The 19769-nt window shown below is 41.8% G+C and overlaps 1 protein-coding gene across 5 annotated transcripts in view; it reads left to right on the forward strand.

The window, feature by feature from the left end:
* THSD7A (thrombospondin type 1 domain containing 7A) overlaps window positions 1–19769 on the forward strand; it is a 294643-nt gene that overhangs the window by 268013 nt on the left and 6861 nt on the right. For all 5 annotated transcript variants that reach the window (XM_031940732.1, XM_031940733.1, XM_031940734.1 and 2 more), the window contains 7 exons: window positions 3436–3577; window positions 5928–6043; window positions 9874–9991; window positions 10372–10517; window positions 11080–11254; window positions 15078–15251; window positions 16614–16709. In XM_031940732.1, the coding sequence (XP_031796592.1) occupies window positions 3436–3577; window positions 5928–6043; window positions 9874–9991; window positions 10372–10517; window positions 11080–11254; window positions 15078–15251; window positions 16614–16709 (967 nt within the window). The remainder of the gene's footprint in view (window positions 1–3435; window positions 3578–5927; window positions 6044–9873; window positions 9992–10371; window positions 10518–11079; window positions 11255–15077; window positions 15252–16613; window positions 16710–19769) is intronic.

A 19769-nucleotide genomic window follows, 5' to 3' on the forward strand; every position in this document is an offset into this window, starting at 1 on the left:
GTGCCCACCCGCCCACCTTCTGTCTGCCAAAGTAGGGCCCCTAGTGTCTCTGCCACCTTCTTCTGAACAGTGGAGACCTGGCTGCAGGTACTTGGATGTTTAGAATTGTGCAAGAGCATAACGAAACTTCTTTGGGCGGGGGAACGGGAGGATGGAGCACGATGCTCTTACGTGGCTGCTCTTCTCAGGCTCAGTCTGATTCATTTCATGGAGATGGCAGGTCCCATCTTTCCAACGGCTGGTGTCTTTCAGTGAGAGCATCAGCATTTCATGGGGGAAGGAACTGAGCCAGAGTCCAGGCCTTCCCCAACTCCCTCTCTGGATGTTAACTTGAGGCCTTTTTTGGTGTCTAGAAGCCCAACCGAGAATTTTCAATCTCACAACCCAGACACTATCAGCAACCACGGGGGCTTTCCCCCAGAATCCCAGGAAGGGGAGCATTTCCCACAGAATTGGTTTGCATTATAGCAAGTGTGACCCACCCTCTGGTGCCTTTCAAGGGATGCTCCCTTCAAAACTGTAGGGACAGATATGTGAAGTTGACATATAATGGAGAAGGAGATTAAATGGAATCGTACGGGAATGGAAGATTCTCATCAATGTGCAGCCCTTTCAGTCATGCCCAACTCTTCAGGACCCCATCTGGAGTTTCTTTGGCAAAGATACTGGATGGGTTGCCATTTCCCTTTCCTCTCATTTTACAGATGAGGAAATTGAGGCAAATGGTGTTAAGTTGGCCAGAGTAACACAACTAGTAAGTGTCTAAGGCTGAATTTGAACTCAGCTCTTCCTAGCCACAGGGCTGGTGCTCTAGCCACTGAGCCAACTAGTTGCCCTAGTACGTGTTTACCTCAGAAAATAAATCTATTTTGAATCCTTATATTTTGAACTTGCTGGAAGAAGTAAGGGAAATAGTCTGAGTACCTGGGAGAATCATGGGAGAATGAGAGAAAGCAGTAATTATGGCCCTTAATTTGTGGATAGGCCAAACCCACTTGTCATAATGGGTCTTAAAGATGAATTCTATATTGAAATCTGGAAATGTGTGTGTGTGTATGTGAGAGGGGGGGGGGGGGAGAGAGAGAGACAGACAGACAGACATAGAAACAGAGAATTGGAGACAGAGACAGACAGACAGGCAGGCAGACGAAAAAAAGAGAAACAGAAATAGATGGAGATTTGACTAAGAATCTCCCAACTTTATGAGGTTTCAGAATTGAAAGAAGGCAGCAATGGGGAAGAAACTGAGCCAGAGTCCAGAGCCTCCCTAACTCCTTCCCTTTGTATTAACTTGAAGTCTTTTTTGGTATCTAGAAAACTTCACTTATTTCTTCCACTAGGAAGCAAGTCTGCCAGCTCCACTCTCTCTTTCTTGACTGATTCCCATAATTCTCCTTCTTGTACCCTAGCTTCCAGCTATAATGAATTCAGTTTTATTCATCAGCCACTTTTAAGTTCCTACTATACACAGACAGTCTTAAGAACTACTAAGTGGAGTTACAGAAACAAAAATGAGCCAGTTCCTGTTCTCTAGAAAATCTAACTGAAGGTGAAATAATTAAAGAAGGAGAGGTTTTAGAAAAGAGAAATAGCTGATCATGGACCATAATGGAGCTGAGGGATTCCCCCAAAGAGCTCAGGACCTGGATGGTCATTTTCAACAGGATTGGTTCTTGTAGTGGATGATTGGGATGTTAGTGACACAATACAACCATCAGTGACAAGTGTGCTGATAGTGAAGCACCAAAGGACAAACTGTCATCACAAACTGTCACGGGAGAGTGTATGTCTTTTTCTGTGATCGAGGGCTGGTCTCCCAAATGCACTAGTGGGTTCCCATCCCTGAAAGGCTTCAAGCAAAGGCTGAATGATTACTTGCTGGGTAGGCTGGAGAGATCCTCTTCAGGTGTGGGTGGCACTAGCTAGTGATTGAGTCCCCTCCAGTCTTAAAAATGGATGTTTGTCTGCCACTTCGCAAGTGTTCTTGAGTGATTTCTAACTCACAGGCTCCCACCAGAGCTCTCCCACCCCTCCATGATTATTCAATGATGTCAATCAATTAGATTTAATCAACTTTTATGAAGAAGCATTTACTAAGATGGTATAGTAAGAATAGCTGATACAAGTCATCTGCCCAAAGCCTCTGCTGCCTTCTCCCACTTGGACAGGCAAAATTGAGGGGGAAGCATATTTAGGATCAGAGACTCCAGCTCACAGTTCCTGTGTGGTAAAAGTCTTGATTTCCTTCATGGAATTCTCCCTAGGCCCAGTACAGCTTCTGCTAGGCTCCTGATAGGGCATGGAAACTCCATTTTGTCCAGTTTATCCTCAGATCCCAATTTAGAAAATGGATCTGTCCTAAGGATATGGCTGCGATGTAGTACAGTCCAAATTCTCCAATCCTCCCAAGTTGACAATTTTTCCACACATCAAGGAGGATGGGGTACGAGGTGGGAGTGCAGAGAGAAAAAGGAGACAGAGTCATTCTCTACACCTATCCTGCCCAACAAAAAAATTACTAGGTAGGGACTAGATCACTCTTCTCTACCCTTTTGCTGTTGGTTAGTTATTGTTCATCATGTCCGACTCTTCATGACCTCATTTGGGATTTTCTTGACAAAGATATTAGAGTGTTTTGACATTTCTTTCTCCAGTTCATTTTCCAGATGAGGATATTGAAGCAAATAGGATCACACTGTTAGTAAGGGTCTGAGGTCAAATTTGAATTCAAGAGATGGAGTCTTCCTGGCTCTAGATCTGGGACTCTATCTGCTGTGCTACTATCTAGCTGCCCCCTTCTCTAGTCAGCCAGATGTTTAAATGTTTGGGTTCCAAACTCACCTGCTCTTCAATGGAAAACTCCAAGATCACAGCAGGGTTTTTTCTACCAATAGAACCCCATATGATAGCATTGTACTTTATCCAATGGGATCCACCCCTTGCAAATTGATCAAAGCCTTTTCCACACCTAAAGTGTCTTTAATCAGTTGGTTGGTTAATTAATTGAATGAGAAATTTAGAGTATTTTCACACCTAACTCATACCTTTGATTAATTATTTGAACCAAAAAGTCCAAGTTTTTGCTCATCACTGAAATAGGGGTGACCTCTAATACCACAATGAATGCTTTTCAGAATGAATTCAGTAAAGGCTGGATGGAGTCTGATGGGAAGGACCCAAGAGAAAAGGAGACTCTGAATTCTTAGAGCTAGAAGGCACCTCAGGAGTCATCTAAAGCAACACTTTTGTTTTGCAGATTAGGAAACTGAGGCTCAGAAAGGCAGAATGATGTGGCTGAAACCTGAGAGCTTGTTAGTTATTAAGAGGAGTTGGGGCAAGAACCCAGGGGTCCTTATACTTTGAGCAGTGCCTTTCCCAGTGCATTTCCCTGAGGCAGTCATGATGCTCAGACCTTCTCATCTTCTTCCCTCCAAGCCTTGCAATCAAAGCACATTCCGGGAGAGGTTGGCGGATCCACTCAGACAGGCAGATGAGGGGAAACCCTGCCCTGACACCATTGAGAAGGAGCCGTGCGTCCTAAATAGGAACTGCTTCCACTATGACTACAATGTGACAGGTGAGCAGGTGGGAGTCCATGATGAAATAAATGTCTGTGGATGCACTGCATCATCCTGGAAGGAGTTTAACCCAAAGCACTAGTCTTTTCTCTCCTCTTGGTCCTGGGAGAGCCAAGTACCCACGAGGGCTTGCTAAATGGAAGCCATGCTCTCCAGAAAAGGTGTGTAGGGGCTGACACACTTTCTTTGCATTGGATGATACTCAGTTAGTTAAGGTAGATACAAAACTTTGAAAACCTCACTGCTTCTAACCCTGAATTTATCCTAAGTTTGATTCCCTCCTGGGGGAAGCTCAGAGAAGGAAGACTAGTCCCCTGAGATCTCTAGAGGCCTCCCTTTCAAAGGGCCACAAAAGTCGGAGCTTTCTAAGCTCATTTTAGATTCAGATCCTGGTGGCCATGCAAACTGCAGTCAGAAATCTGCCCATTTCTGAGAGGAGTAAGAAGGAAGAGGACTTTCTGGAGCAATGGTAAAGAACAGAGAGGAGAAATTCAGAAGTAATCACTCAATCCAATTCCACCTGGAGTTGCATCAGGAGAAATGGACTTGAGACCTTGGGCACCAGTCACCAAGTCTCAGTTTCTTCATCTGTGAAATGAAAGGGAGGGGGCAGCCTGCATGGTTCAGAAAGGGTTTGGGTCATGTCCCTTCTAACATATGCTGATGTTGATAGTCTGTGAAGGTTCTTATCCCAGGGCCTTCCCCCAGAAAACTCTCTAGGACTGGGATGCACTGGGAGAAATTCACCTGGGAGTGCTCTAACCTACTGAAGCTACAGATCTTGTCTAAATGAATTAATCAATCCATTATCCATGCTAACTACTTAATAACATGAGGGAGCTTAACTAGATGACTTCTGAGCTCCCTTCAGCCCAAAACCCATAATCCTCTGAATTCAATATAATAAGTTTTCATAAAGACTTTATTTTGTGCTAGGCACTAAGTTTTCACAAAGACCATACTGTGTGCTAGGTGCTAAGTTTTCATAAAGAACATACTGTGTGCTAGGTACTAAGTTTTCATAAAGAACATACTGTGTGCTAGAAATTAGGTTTTCATAGACATTACAGTGCTGGGCACTGGGGACAGAAATAAAAACAAGACAGAATACCAAGTGCTTACATTCTGTTGGAGAACATGGTGGAGAACATCATGGGCACATGTGAATTAATATGAAATACAGCCAGAGAAAGTGGTCCCATCAGCTCTCTACCAGTGTTTGCTTTAAAAGGGTCTCATTTGTTTTGCTCTGATTAGAGAACTGAGAGTAATGAGTGAAAGTGCATAAGAAAGATTCACACAGGATGGGAAGGTGTGAGTGGGCCACAATCTGTATTACATGAGGCAATAGCCACACTCCTGAGATCACAAGTGTTGGTGCATGTTTAAAAGTAGAAAGTAAAACTTCTAACCTTCAGGGCTGTGCCAATATGGAATAAGGGTGCCTTGAGAGGGAGTGGACTCCCCTTCCCTAAAGACTTTAGACAAAGACTAGAGAACCATTTGGTCCCATTGTAGGGGGGATTCTTGATGAGGAATGAGTTGGGATAATAGGCCTCCAAGGTCCCTTCCAATTCTGACATGCTCTGGTTCTGTGATCCCTTCATTCTCTATCTGATTTATAAAAAGATGGACCCATAATTTGAGAGTGTAAGGAATTGTCTCTGTGGAAATGTCCTGAACTAATGTTGAGTTAAGGTCTAGTTAAAGGGCCGTGAAATCTAATGCTTCTGGTAAATGTGGAAATATGTTTAGAAGAATTGGAAGTATTTAATCTATGTTGCATTACTTGTCGTCTAGGGAAGAGAGAGAGAAAAACGGGGAACACGAGGTTTTGCAAGGGTGAATGTTGAAAATGCTCTCTGCATGCATTTTGAAAAATAAAAAGCTATTATAAAAATAAAGAAAACTAATGTGCCACATGTCTTCCTGGCTCCAAGCCTGGCCCTGTCATCTCCATGTGGCCTGACTTTTGGGGGAAAAAAAAGAATATCATTCTGAAAGCTGCTGTTGCTATAAAGAAAATACTACATAAATACTACATAAACCACTTTGCTCTCTAGTTCAACATTTATATCAAACAAATCACTCTCATGACTGAGCCGAGATAGCATCCATCCTTGGAGTTGCAGGCAGAGACACGATTGTCCCCATCTCATCCTTACCTGTAGACAGACCCATTATGATTGGTCCCTGATGCCGACACTGGCCTTGGTGCTGGCTCCGTGCAGGATTGGATTGTGAGGACCCTGATGGAGTCAGGAATAAAAGATTGAGCTTCAGGTCACCAGAGCTTACTTAAATATCTGCTTTGAGGCCTTGTATGCTGACTTGCTCTCCTCTCTGTAGACTGGAGCACTTGCCAGCTGAGTGAGAAGGCGGTCTGTGGGAACGGCATCAAAACGAGGATGCTGGATTGCGTTCGCAGCGACGGCAAGTCCGTTGACCTGAAGTACTGTGAAGAGGTGGGTGGATACTTTTCTCTAATAACTCAGTTCATGCTGAGCCAAGTGACCTGCTCACCACACGGTCCCTTGCTGACAGATGTTTTTTTCTGGGCTACTCACAGACTACCGAATGCCCCTTGGAACAAGATTATGCCTATCACCACTGATTTCTTCCCATCATTTCCTCTAGTTTCTCCTGAGTGAGGTTCAACAAAAATGCTAATGAGCCTCTCCTGAGTAAAATGCTTGGAGACCAATCAGCAATCACAGGAATAAAAACAGTAAATCTTATTCAGAGCATTTATTGGGTTTTTAATTGGATGGGAATTATGAGCAGTGTCTAGGACACCCGCCAGTGTCAGTCATGCTTACCGTGGGCTGCTAAACATTAATCATATGTCATCTACATGTATAATTAGGTATGACTTTCTAATCTCTGATTGTGTGAATGTAGGTCTTCGCATCTGGCCAAAATAATTTAAATCAAGAAATGGAGCCAGTCATTAGCACCAAGAAGACATAGTCAGATCCTCTCCACCTACTGGCTTCTCTATTTATAAAAGCCATCTTTTCATCTCGAGATATGAATTTTTGAGGCGGATACAAACAGCTTTTACCTTTCTTCATTTTACTAAATAAGGAATGACTTCTAAAGTGAATGACTTCTAGACTTTACCTACTTGGAAGAAGACATTCCCCACATGTCTGAGGATATTAGGATCATATTTAGAGCCAGAAAGAATCCTGAAGATCATCTATCCCAACCCATTCATTTTACATAGAAGAGAACTGAGCCCAGAGAGGTTGTTATTTACCCAAGCCAAGATTTGAATCCAATCCCTTTGATTCCAAATCCAGCATACGTTCTATCCCACCACAATAGACATTGACATTTGCCATTTCTAAATGCAGATGTTATTCCAACTCCCTATAACTTAAACAAGTGGAATGACCGCTTTAGAAAGAATGGTTGTTAAGTCCCTAGAAGACTGGCTTATTGATAGTTAAAGTTCACCTCCATCCTCATTATGGTATGAAGATGGTGCAATCGGTCTCATTTTAAAGTGTCTATTATGCACCTAGAAGTTATCTAAGATTGAAGAGTGAAGGGTACCCAACTGCAGCAAGTCTTTCCAAACCATAGGTCCATCATCCAAAGAGCAGCTGGACTAATTTCAGGAGTCTGGTCACCAGAACAAGGGACAGATTTGAAACATGAAACGGTCATGTCTTCTAAGTGATAGAGGGATGTCATTGGCTTTGGTGGAGGAAATGGCCATCCAGATGAAATCCCAAATCCTTTAACTACTGAACCACATGTATACCAATGATATTTATTTAGTGACAACCCTCTTTAAATAATGTGATTGCTGCCTTTTGTTTCTACCACACTTATATTTCCTAGTTGTCTCTCCTCCACCTTTCTTCTCAGAGAACCATTCTACATAACAAAGAATTAGAAGTAAAATAGGAAAAAAATCAGCAAAGCCAACACATATGAGCTACGGTCCCTAAGTCAGATAAATTTGAATGTGCTCTTTGTATCATTGTAGCAAAGGCAGGGGTCATCTGGGAGAAAAAAAGCATGACAAAGGAATGCAAGTAGAAAGCATTTGTCCATCAGAGCTTGTAATAAAGATATAAAGATTCAACAATTCAGAAAACTACCACACACCTGCATAGGTGTATACATCACATGTGTGTGTGCAGATACACACACACACACACACACACACACACTTCCAAAGGCTTGATTGCTTGCCTTCTGCAGAAACTAGTTCTCAAGCCAAGCATAGTAGCTAACTCCTGTTGTTTCTCCACTCACCTGAAAAATAATGGACTCAATCCCCAATATGGAGGAAAATGGAGGTTAACAGCATGTAGTTCTACCTCAACATTCATAGGCTTTTCAGACATTAATACAACTGACACCTGGAATTTGTTCTGCCCCATGTTTTTTTAAACATAAAAATATTGTAAACCCTAGAGCATTATATCAGTGAGTGGTTTTTTTTATTAGTAATCCCAGTTAAAAGGGGTTTGTTATCTGCAGGAAAAAATATGCAAGTAACATATATACATACAAACTCAGTCTGCCTTAGTTCCTCATGTTTATAAATGCTGAAAGTTTCCATTGATGAAAAATGGAACCAGTAATTCCAGTTAAAAGACTCATGTGAGTTGCAAACACCTCGATCCAACAAATTTACACTGAAATACATTGAAACAAAATCTTGGCCAAAACTCATATAATTAACCTGCCATTAGGAGCAGCATTGTTTCAAAGAAGAAATCTTGCTCCTCTTGGATAATATGATTTTAATGATTTCCATTATCCTTTTCTAGGACTCTCCTCACTTTGTTTCTTTTAAAATGGAAGTTCTGGGTGAGCATTTGGGTGCTTAATGTTGCTCTCAGTGTAAGAATTATCCCCATTTTACTGATGAGAAAATTAATGCTAAAAGAGGTTAAGGAGACAACCTTGCACACAGCAAGTGGAAATTGGAGGCAGCATTTGAACCCAAGGCCTTTTTCACTCTACATATAGCACTCCATCCATTATACCATCAATGTCATGATTACTTAGCCTTTCACCTTTCATCCCCATGTTTCCTAAGACACATTGAACAAAGGTGAATTTGGAGTCCTCCTGCATGAGCAAGGGTGCTATTTCTTCTCTCCACTGAGAAATAAAGTGATAAGACCCCAAAATGCTGCTTAGTCTCTCTTGTACCATTTCTTGACCTGTAGCGACAGCCATCAAGAAGAGCTTGGGTTGGGGGTAACACTAGGGTCTGATGGTACTAGTGTGAAGAGAAAATTCAGAACATTCAGGAATGTTCCAGCTCATCTCTGTAGCATTTCATTGCTAAAGACATATGCTGGCTTCTAATACTTAGCAGGAAAGATAAAGTGCCTTTATTCTAAGAATATAAATCAACCTCAGGATCACAGGTAGAGAAATTCTCAACAACGGGGTGCTCACATTTCCTGATGTGTTCACACAGATGCAGCTTCCTTCGGCCTGCTCCCTTGATCTAGCTCAGCTTATTCTCAATGTTCCATTAGTCAAAGTCACAATGTTTGAATAACCTATTGATTTGCTTTATGCAGGACACAGAGCAATGATGTCTCTACTGGCTCTCTATCATTCATCAAATCTAATGCTCCCTTGTTTCTCCGAGCCGCAAGGTTCTGTGTGGCTCTGTCCACAGCCACCTTGCCTCTGGCTCCCTGAGGCTGCTCATCCTGCTCCCCCTTTCATCAACAGAGAGGGGCAGAGGGAATACGACTGGGCTCCTTATAGATGTCCTCTGACTCAAGGAATATTCTGAGGGGTTCATCACAATGTCATCAGAGGGGAAAAAACCATAAAATCACAGAATGGAACATTGATAAGGAAAAGACAAAGAGGCAGCATCTTTACAGAGTTGCCATAATTCCTGAAATGCCTGGTAAATGGAGGTCCTGGGTGAGCATTTGGCTGCTTAATGCTGCTCTCAAATATAAGAATTATCCCCATTTTACTGATGAGAAAATTAATGCTAGAAGTATCTGTCTACAGTGAACCCTGGTATTCTGTCTCCAGGCTTGAAGAACTCTTCATAGTGTCCATCATCACCCACTTCCATCTACCTGGCAATAAACTCTATCAACAGAACTTGCTCCTGAGATGCCTCTGAGTCCTAATTTCTTGTGAGCCCACAAGGAAGGGTGTGTGTGTGTGTGTGTGTGTGTGTGTGTGAGGTTTTGGTCAGTGTCTCTCTTCACTTTAGCAAGAATGAAACTGTGTAATATTCGATGTGAAATGCTGATCCCTGATTTGTGGGCCATTTCTTTTTTTTCAGCTCAGCCTGGAGAAGACCTGGCAAATGAACATGTCCTGTGTGGTGGAATGCCCTGTCAACTGTCAGCTTTCGGAGTGGTCACCCTGGTCAGAGTGTACTCACACATGTGGCCTGACAGGTGGGTGCCCCATCAGGACCAAAATTAAAGGACCTTATGCAAGAAGCTCTCCCTCATCACTGTGCTTGCAAGCTGGCTGGCAAGTTACTGTACAGCACTCAGCTGAGAGAGTCAGTGTATCCTGCAGGATAGAGACCCACAACTAGAATCAGTAAGAATTAGATTCAAATCCCCCTTCAGACAATTACCAATTGTTGTCCTCCTTAATAGCGCTGATATTTTATTTCCTCATATAATGGGAACTAAATATGTGTGAATCCCACATCAAAGGGCCATCATGAGGCAGAAATAAGACCTTAAGTACAAAGGGCTTTGCAAATTTTAAATCTCTGCAGAAATATTGGTTATTATCATTAAATTGCCTAATGTGTCTTTTGAAGGAAAAATGATTCGAAGGCGAACGGTAATTCAACCCTTCCAAGGAGATGGCAGACCTTGTCCTGTGCTGATAGAACAATTCAAACCTTGTCCAGTGAAGCCCTGTTATCGATGGCAATATGGCCAATGGTCAAGCTGCCGAGTGGAGGTAAATGCATGGGGAAAGTGGGGTGGGAGCAGATGCACATTACCTGTAAGGGCCTTGCGATTGGAAATTTGACAGGATATAGGTGGCATCTTAGCAATATGAAAAAGTGCAAAGGTGGCTGACTTTAGAGTCATAACGCCTGATTTCAAATCCTGTCTTTATCTCTTATTACCCACATCACCTTGGGTCAGACTTTACCTGTCTGGACTTAAGTTTCCTCTTCTATAAAATCAGGGCCTCTGAGTTCCCTTGCACCTCTAAATCTATGAGCCTCTAATTTTAAGTATTTGACTATGGAATAACCCCTTAATTAGCCCTGCTACTGAACTTCTCTCTTGTGCTAGAACCATTCAAAGACTAAGAGAATTATCTAAATGAGAATTAACTTTCAGAAGAAATTGAGAGCCTACCCTGGATGCTGTCCCTGGTGCTGAAATAAGGATAGCTCCTCATGCTGTTCATTCATTGCTTGGAATCTGAAAAAAGGAGATGACGTAGGATGTGGGACCAATGAGGAAAGGGAGTTTTTTCTTCTAATTTATTTTTCCTTCCTCCTTTCTAGGATGCTCACTGTGGAGAAGGGACTAAAACCAGAAATGTGTCTTGTGTAGTGAGTGACGGATCGGCAGAGGATCTTGGCAAGACTGTGGATGAGGAATTTTGTGCAGAAATCGAACCCGTTGTGGATGGAAATAAGAAGATGGTGCTTGAGGAAACCTGCACACACCCTTGCCCTGGTAACATCATTATAGATGCATGAGTTTTAAAAGCTAGGACGGCCTCAGAGAACACCTATTGCAATGACCTCATTTTATAGAGGAGAAAGCTGGGATGTTGGGATAGGGTTAGCTTTAGTTTGAAATAGGTTTATCCTTTTTTGTCCCTATGTTCTGTTCCTTTTTCCTGAGCCATTCAAGAGCCCATTATTCTGGGAGGTGTTCTCCAGATACAGTGAAGACTTCCAAAGATCACCTCCCCATTCCTCTTTACGTAGTTTTCTTAATCACCAACATGCTATGGCTTTTGCTTTTGTTTTTAATGTATCTTACTTTTTTCAATTACCAAGTATTTATTTTTTACCACTGCCATCTTCCCTTTCTTGGGGGGATGGGGAGAGAACCCCCTTGTACTATATCAGCATAGTGAAGAGCTACTTCCCCCAAATGTATGATGTGTTCTACAAGAATTGACCATGATGGCAGCACAGGACTTCCTTTCTTCAACAGGCAGCAGGGTACAACCTCAGCCATCATCAGATAGGACAAGGGGGAAGGGATCACCAATGTGCCCACAACTGGAGTAGTGAACATGAGAGGGACACGCTTAGGTGAGCAGGTCTTCAGGAAGCCGACACAGGCACTATCCGGCCATCCCTGAGGTCCCTGCAGCTGCCTAAGACTGCTCAGAGCTGGGGCTTTGCTGACATATGCTTCAGGAAGACTAGGTCAACCCTTAGCCCAAGGAGACATTAGAAGAAAGGTGGTCCCCAGTGGAAAGGAAGGATCTACATGTGTGTGAGTGTGGTTAAATATACACACGTATTATCACTTAGAGTATCCTCCAGACCTAGCTTCCTGGGTTATCCTGGACTCAGCAGTACCCTTCAAAACCTTGAGATAGCTCAATTTTGAGCAACACAGTACAGAAGAAAGAGCACCAGTTCTGGAGCCACAGGCTTTGGGTTTAAATCCTGCCTCTGTGTTTTGTTCTATACTGAGCCCAAGTCACTTGTTGTTTCTGGGCCTTAGTTTATTCATCAGCAAAACAAACAGGTTGAATTGGCAAGCCAATAAGGCTGCTTCTATCTCTATATCTGTGATACTGTGGTTTTATAAATGAAATAACACCCTCTTCATTTTGTCCCTATATAAATTAATCAGGCAACAGGCCTGAAGGATTCAGAGAGGCAATAAGAGGATATAGTGATCCCTACCAACGTAGCCCAAGCCCCTTACTGGACTAGATTCAGAAAAATTTAATAGGACAAAGTCGTAGTCTAGCCACTGACCCTGACAGCACTAAAACGGCCTTCTAGGCTGGGCTCTGCAATAGGACAGGAAGGGGAGATATGCTTCCCATTTCTGTGCAGTTTTTCTGAAGGAATCATGTCCAACCTGATTCCCGTGGGATCAGCACAAGATATGCGCCTAGATTTCTGCAATCTTGAATAATCAATTCAATGTGGTTGGCTCCAGGAAGGGCCCTGGATCTGTTTGTTTTCCTTTGAATCGTACCTAACCTAGCTTGTACCACATGACAGAGGACCCTCTAACATGGCATGCCCTCTTCAGAGAAGGTTTTTGCTTTATGAGTAAAACAGAACTGAAGTCGCTCAAAAGAAACACGAGATGTACATTGAGAGAAACACCCCAAATGGTCACGGGTGCCACATTTGGACACACTAACTTGACTCAAACATACTGATGTCATTTTTGGTCCTCTTCAACAATAAACGACAACTGAACTGAACTTAGCACTTCATGCTGACAATGATCCAATGCCAGCCAGGTCTAGAGTCAGAAAGACTTATCTTCCTGAGTTCAAAGCAATCCCAGTGACCCTGAGCAAGTACTTCACCTCATTTGTCTTAATTTCCTCACCTGCAAAATGAGATGGAGCAGAAATGGCAATATTTCTGCCAAGAAAACCCTAAATGGGACAGGAAGGGTCAGAGCACTGAAACAACTGAACAACCACCAGAGACCAACCTAAGTACCTACTTCATTCCATTAGTACTCCATACTAAACCCTGGGCTTAGTGAACATCATTTAAAATAGTGATTGGGGAAAGTACAATGCAGTCATCACCATAAAAAAAGTATCTGGGGAAGTTATTTCACTTATATTCACTTTTTTCATCTGTAAACCAAGGGAAATGAAATTTGTCCTTCCACTCTCTCTCAGGAGAGTCATGGAGATTAAATGAAAGGTGTCTATCCAAAAGCTTTCCAAACTCTGTAAATCAATTCACCAAAGTGGAAGAGAATCCCTTTTGGGATTATTTTTGGATTATTTAAGAGGCAACATGGCATGTTATAGAACAAATGCTGGGCTTGGCATTCAGAAGATCCAGAATTGATCCTGATGGCTAAATGTGGACTTCTTAAGGATAATTTTACAGTTTCTGATGCCAAAAGTCTGGTTCCAGCCTGCTGGAATAATCCTCTTGGTTTCAATAAGCTCAATACACATAACCATTTGTATTTTTAATGATATACCTTTTTTAGTTTTCAAAATACATGCAAAGATAGTTTTCAGCATTCATTCTCACAAAATCTTGTATTCCAAAGTTTTCTCTCTCCCTCCCCACCTCCTCCATTCTCTAGACAGCAAGTAATCCAATATAGTAATTCTATATCTTCCAATATGTGCAGTTCTTCTAAACATATTTCCACATTTATCATGTTGCACAAGAAAATCAGAGCGAAAGGAGGAAAATGAGAAAGAAAAAAGCTAGCAAGCAAATAACAAAAAGAAGTGAAAATACAATGTGCTTTGATTCACAATCAGTCCCCACAGTCCTCTCTCTGGCTGCAGATGGCTCTCTCCATCACAAGTCTATTGGAAGTGGCCTGAATCACTTCATTATTGAAAAGACCCATATCCATCACAGTTAATAATCATATGATATATTGTTACTGTATACAATGTTCCCTTGATTCTCCTCATTTTACTCAGCATCAGTGCCTGTAAGTCTCTCCAGGTCTTTCTGAAATCACCTGCTGACTGTTTATTACAGAAAAATAATATACCATAATATTCATATACCATAACTTATTCAGCCATTCCCCAGCTGATGGGCATCCACTCAGTTTCTAGTCTCTTGCCACTCCAAAAGGGCTGCCACAAACATTTTTGCACACGTGGGCCCCTTTCCCTCCTTTAAGATCTCTTTGGAATATAATCCTTGTAGAAACACTCTGGATCGAAGGGTATGCACAGTTTGATAGCCCTTTGGGCACAAGACATAACCATTTGTACAATGCTTAACTGATTATATTGAGTTCATATGGATGTCATCCATGGTGAGATTTTTTTATTCCAGTCTTGCATAGTGTCCATTTCATACGCTCTACCCAGTGTAACCAACTTATGGTTACATTGAACAATCTCAGTGGTATTGACCTTCCATCCACTCTTGCTTTGGGAAATGATATAGGTGGTGATAATGGTGATGATAATGATATCACCTATTATTCCCTACTCTTATTTCAGTTCTTTACAATTCATAAATATATAAAGATTTTACATCAATAATTCACCTTAAAAACGTTTCCTAAATTGGGAAAGGAAGAAATTAAAAGATGAATGAGAAGTTATACCATATCCTCCCCCCTCCTTTTTTCCCTCTTCTTTCCTTGCTCCCTCCCTGTCTGTGTGTTTGTGTCTCTCTGTCTCTCTGTTTCTCTCTCTCTCTCTTTTTCTTCCCTCCCTCCCTATCTCTCTCTCTCTGTCTCAGATCTCTGTTGCTCTGTTTCTCTCTCTCTCCCACCAATCCCCACAGATATGCATAAATATGTATATTGCTTTTTTATATTGTATAAACTTCTGTTTTAACAGGTGATTGTTATTTGAAAGAATGGTCAGCTTGGAGCCTATGCCAGTTAACCTGTGTCAATGGAGAAGATCTCGGCTTTGGAGGAATCCAGGTCCGATCTCGAGCTGTGATCATCCAAGAACTAGACAATCAGCATCTTTGTCCAGAACAAATGTTAGAAACCAAATCCTGTGACGGTGAGTATTGGCCTTAAGGAGAAAGCTTTCCCGCCACAGCCCTTGTTCCAGAAACTGCAGCTGATTTAGATTAACCACAGTCCCTACTCTCATGGAGGACAGCCTTAAAAATAAGTCATAGATCCAGAATGTTCAATAAGACATGACCTCAGAGTGCCACCTGATAAATGAATGTCTTAAAAGAAGTCTATCCTAGAGATGAGAGGTAATCCAAAGTCCAGGATGCGTGAAGGGAAACATTACAGAGAAACATACTTTAAAGTAGGTTTAGATTTTCATGCGTCAGAATTTCTGAGGCCCAGGCCATCAAAATGGTGGATCAGGCATTTTCCCCAGTTCTCATGAACTCTAAGAGACATTCCCCAAAGAGCAGTAATTTTCCAATTGTAGAGCAACCCAGCTGAACACAGGACAAAAAGAACCCCAGCATAACAAAGCCACCATGAATTAACACTAGACATGGCTCATTTTTACAATTCTTATTCTGTACTCTTTCCTATTAGTTTCCATGCTCTAGGAAGAGATCCCTAAACCATGGTTTGCACTGAGACCTGTACCAGGTCCCTTCTGCAGAGACTTTGATAACTCACTTTGAGGGAGTAGGGAATGATTTAATATCTTCTTCATAGCCCAATTTGTAAGTTGGGGATCCCCAAGGCTGCAGAAAGGTCTAAAACTAGCTGGATCAGTCCTGTTTCATCAGAGGTTACTCAAGGCAAAATTTTGTGCTTTTTTGTTATTTTTGTTTTAAATTTGTTAACATTAAGGAGACTGAGGCAAATTTTAGCCTCACCTTGGAGCAAAAAGTAGCAGGAAATAACTCCCAACACAGAGGAAGAGGACAGAAAGTGAGCAATAGAGGACTCTCTATTAGAGTGGGACATTTCTACTAGTGTTCTTTCTACTAGAAAAGCCATAATGCCAATTTTCTGGAGACAAAGATAGTTGTATTTCTTTCTTTTTATCCCCAACACTTAGTACAGTCCCTGCCACCTGGCAGATATTTAATGAATGTTTGTTGATTGATTGATGATTGATTATATGTTGTCTCATCCCAGTTGAATGTAACCACAGCTTGAGGACAGGAACTCTTGTCATTTTTATTGGTAGCAGTGTTTTTGGTGGGAATGCCCAGTACTTAGCACAATACCAAACATAGAATAGATGCTTAATAAAGGCTTAGTGATTCACTGATGTGTATTCTTTTTTTGTATACATCAGTATCATACCAGGTGAGGGTGAGCTTCCTGAAGACAGAGAGTTTTTCCCTTGTTGTCCCAGCACCTGACCCAGGGCCTGACATGGCAGGTAACGAATACATTGTTGTTGAGTGAGCCTGATTCCTTAATTTTGTACTTCCAGATGGTCAGTGCTATGAATATAAGTGGATGGCCAGTGCATGGAAGGGGGCCTCTCGAACAGTCTGGTGTCAAAGATCGGACGGCCTAAATGTAACAGGTAAAACTCTCCCTTCCTTTTGTTCTACTAGAAAGCAGGCTCCCAGGTCATAGGCCTTTTTCTTCCATATGGAATGCATGGAGCGAGGCCAACCAAAACACGAGAAAGGAAGCCCATGGGTCTGACTCAAAGAAAGAAAGAAAGAGGAGAGAAAGAGAGAGAAAGAAAAAGAGAGATAAAAAAAGAAAGAAAAAGAAAGAAAGAAAGAGAGAGAGAGAGAGAGAGAAAGAAAGAAAGAAAGAAAGAAAGAAAGAAAGAAAGAAAGAAAGAAAGAAAGAAAGAGAAAAAGAAAGGTGATATTATATATTTTTAAAGTTTAAAGAACTTTTGCCCTGAACCTGTGATTTTACTGGTATAGTTCCTGGGGTATATGCTGCCTTCACTCATACCAGTGGCAGCTGCCTCATCCCTTTTATGGCTTTAGAGTTGATTGAAGTTCAAAGAAATTAACACAATTGGTCACAATTAAGCAAAAGTGGGTCTAGAAATGCTAGGTCTTCCTGACTCAGAGGCTGGCTCTTTATCTATTACACATCCCATAGAGATATTTAGAAGAATAAAATGGGAGTGTTTTAACAGAGAACATGTTCAGATGACTTCTTTCCTCTAGACAGGAACCATATGAGAGAGCAGTTTGCCCTGTCTGGCAGCCTAGCCCTAGAGTTCTCCAGGCTCCCCAGAACTCTAGGACTCTAGCTGCAAAAATCTATGCATCCCAGTGCAATGATATATGACCAGGGAGAAAAGTAACCCACTAGTCCACTCTGAAGCATAAAAAAAATTTCCTTTCCTAGAGGTCATAGGCTAGTGGCCAGATTTCACAATTGGACAGAGGGTTTTCAACGAGAAGTGAGAAAGCTCAGGGCTCCATGCCCCAGAATGAAGGAGGCAAAGATAGGAGGTCTTCCTGGCTTACTCAGTATGTCAGGTCCTAGTGAACAATTTGCTCTCATTGGCCCAGGGGATCAGAGGGATGGAGGGGAGTTTCCCTGTCTCCTCAACAAGACCAGAGCCTCAGAAAAGAAATGGTTAAGGGTCCTATTTTAAATCTTCAGAGCAGAATTAGTGATCTCTTAGCCCATGCTATTGGGTAGTAAGATCATTTTTTTTCCAAAGACGGGCCAGATCCTGCAGACTTGTTCTCTCTGTTGGTCTAGCTCTAATCATGATGGAGTACACAATCCCAAAACATAGACAGATACATGACTGAGACTGGGAATAAAGAGATTTCCCTTTCTCTTTTCTGAATATATCATGAACTAAATTGTCAGTCCACATCGATTACTCTTTCCAGACTCTATGATGATTAATTAGCTACATACATAATGCACATATATAAAAAGAATGGTGATCGGTGATGGTCTGTACCTGCTCAGTCATAACTTGACTTCATCAGTAGCTGCCCACAGCCCAGTGATGTCGGGCCAAATTATAATTAAGTGAACACTGCCCTCAAAATGGAGTCAGGAAAGGAATTGGCAGGGTTCCCCCAGAAGAATTCTGTGTGATAAAATGGTCAATGTTCACATCAGCAGAAATAACCCATGAGAACCTGGGCATAATGGCTTTCATCTACACTGGGCAAAGTGGCTTCTATCTACATTGGGCATAATGGCTTCTATCTACACTAGGCATACCAGCTTCCATTTGAGCATCAATGTTCAGCCAACTTCTTCATCTATCTTCTAGAAAGAACTCCATTTAATAAATTAAATGGGCAAACACAGGCCTCCTAACTCCTAGTTTTTCTAGATGGTGATTCTTGTAAGCCCTTGGAAATATTATTTTTGTTTTGCATTTGGACTTAAAAACGCTAATGAACATTTAACCTCAACCTCAAGATTAGTGATTTCTAACTATGATGAAATTCATCACTTGGGTTCTCATGCTGCTGGGAAGAGGGGTCCAGAACCAGGTTTCAGAACAACTGTCAAATATTGTCATTATTCATAATCAGCTTGTCATCAGTCACTAAGCTATTGGTCACTATGTTAGGCTCTGAACCAAGCACTGAGGTCACAAAGAAAGGCAAAAAATAGTCTCTACCCTAAGGAGTTCATAATCAAATGGAGGATACAACCTATAAAAAGAAAACTAGTTACATCCAAGTTACACACAGACTAAGTGGAAAGTAGTCTCATGGAAAAGGTCTTGGTAATTGCTTGGGGGGAGGAAAGGGGAGGAGAGAAGACAAATGGAATTCTTTTTTCCAGCATCATAGTGCTAAAATCCAGACATCACGGGGAGAAGACTCTTTAGCATAGCCAACTCATCAGTGTAATTACTCTATGACATCTGTTCTCATCACAAGCTCCACCTGTTCATAACTCTGAAAAAGGCATCCCCAAGGACTGGAGCATTCTGGGCTACGGGAATTAAGGGCAAGGTTGAAAATCTCAAGGTATTCCAAGTCAGGGATACCACTTTCTTGCTATGTTTTTCCTGCCTATACATCTGCCCCTCTGACTCCTGCTCTGCTTATTTCCATACCTAAATAAGTATCATGATTTTCCCAATGTGCAGTGATATCATGAAAAAGATCATCACTTGGGAGCAGCCTTGGCTTGTGCCATAGATGGCCTGTGATTTGCATGTTTCCAGACTGGATCCGTGTCAGTAAGATTTAATTCATTCTAGTTCAGTTCACATTGATGAAGTGTCAGGGAGCTCAAAGAAGAAATTGAAGTTGGAGCTAGGGACACACATCTTAAAAAACGTGTTTAAGAAGCTTGCATTCTATTGGTGGAAAATAATGGATAGGTTAATAAGAAGGTAATAACTACAAAGCAATTTCACAAGGAAAATAGTGATAACCACTCAAGAATCCAGATAGGCTTCCTAGGAGTTGACCTCTGAGCTGGACTTTGAGACAAGTAAGAGATTCCAGGAGGCAGAAAGAAGGAGAACATCACAGAGCCATTCTAAGAGCAAAGTGCAGGTGTAAGTGCCAGTCGTGAGAGTCAGATGTCCAAATACCCTAACACCGTGAATCCCAAACCTTTGAACAACCAGAAACATTGACGATGTTTTCTGACTAGATGGGTCACATATGTACAAGTT

Source organism: Sarcophilus harrisii, chromosome 5, assembly GCF_902635505.1.
Source record: "Sarcophilus harrisii chromosome 5, mSarHar1.11, whole genome shotgun sequence".
NCBI lineage: Eukaryota > Metazoa > Chordata > Mammalia > Dasyuromorphia > Dasyuridae > Sarcophilus > Sarcophilus harrisii.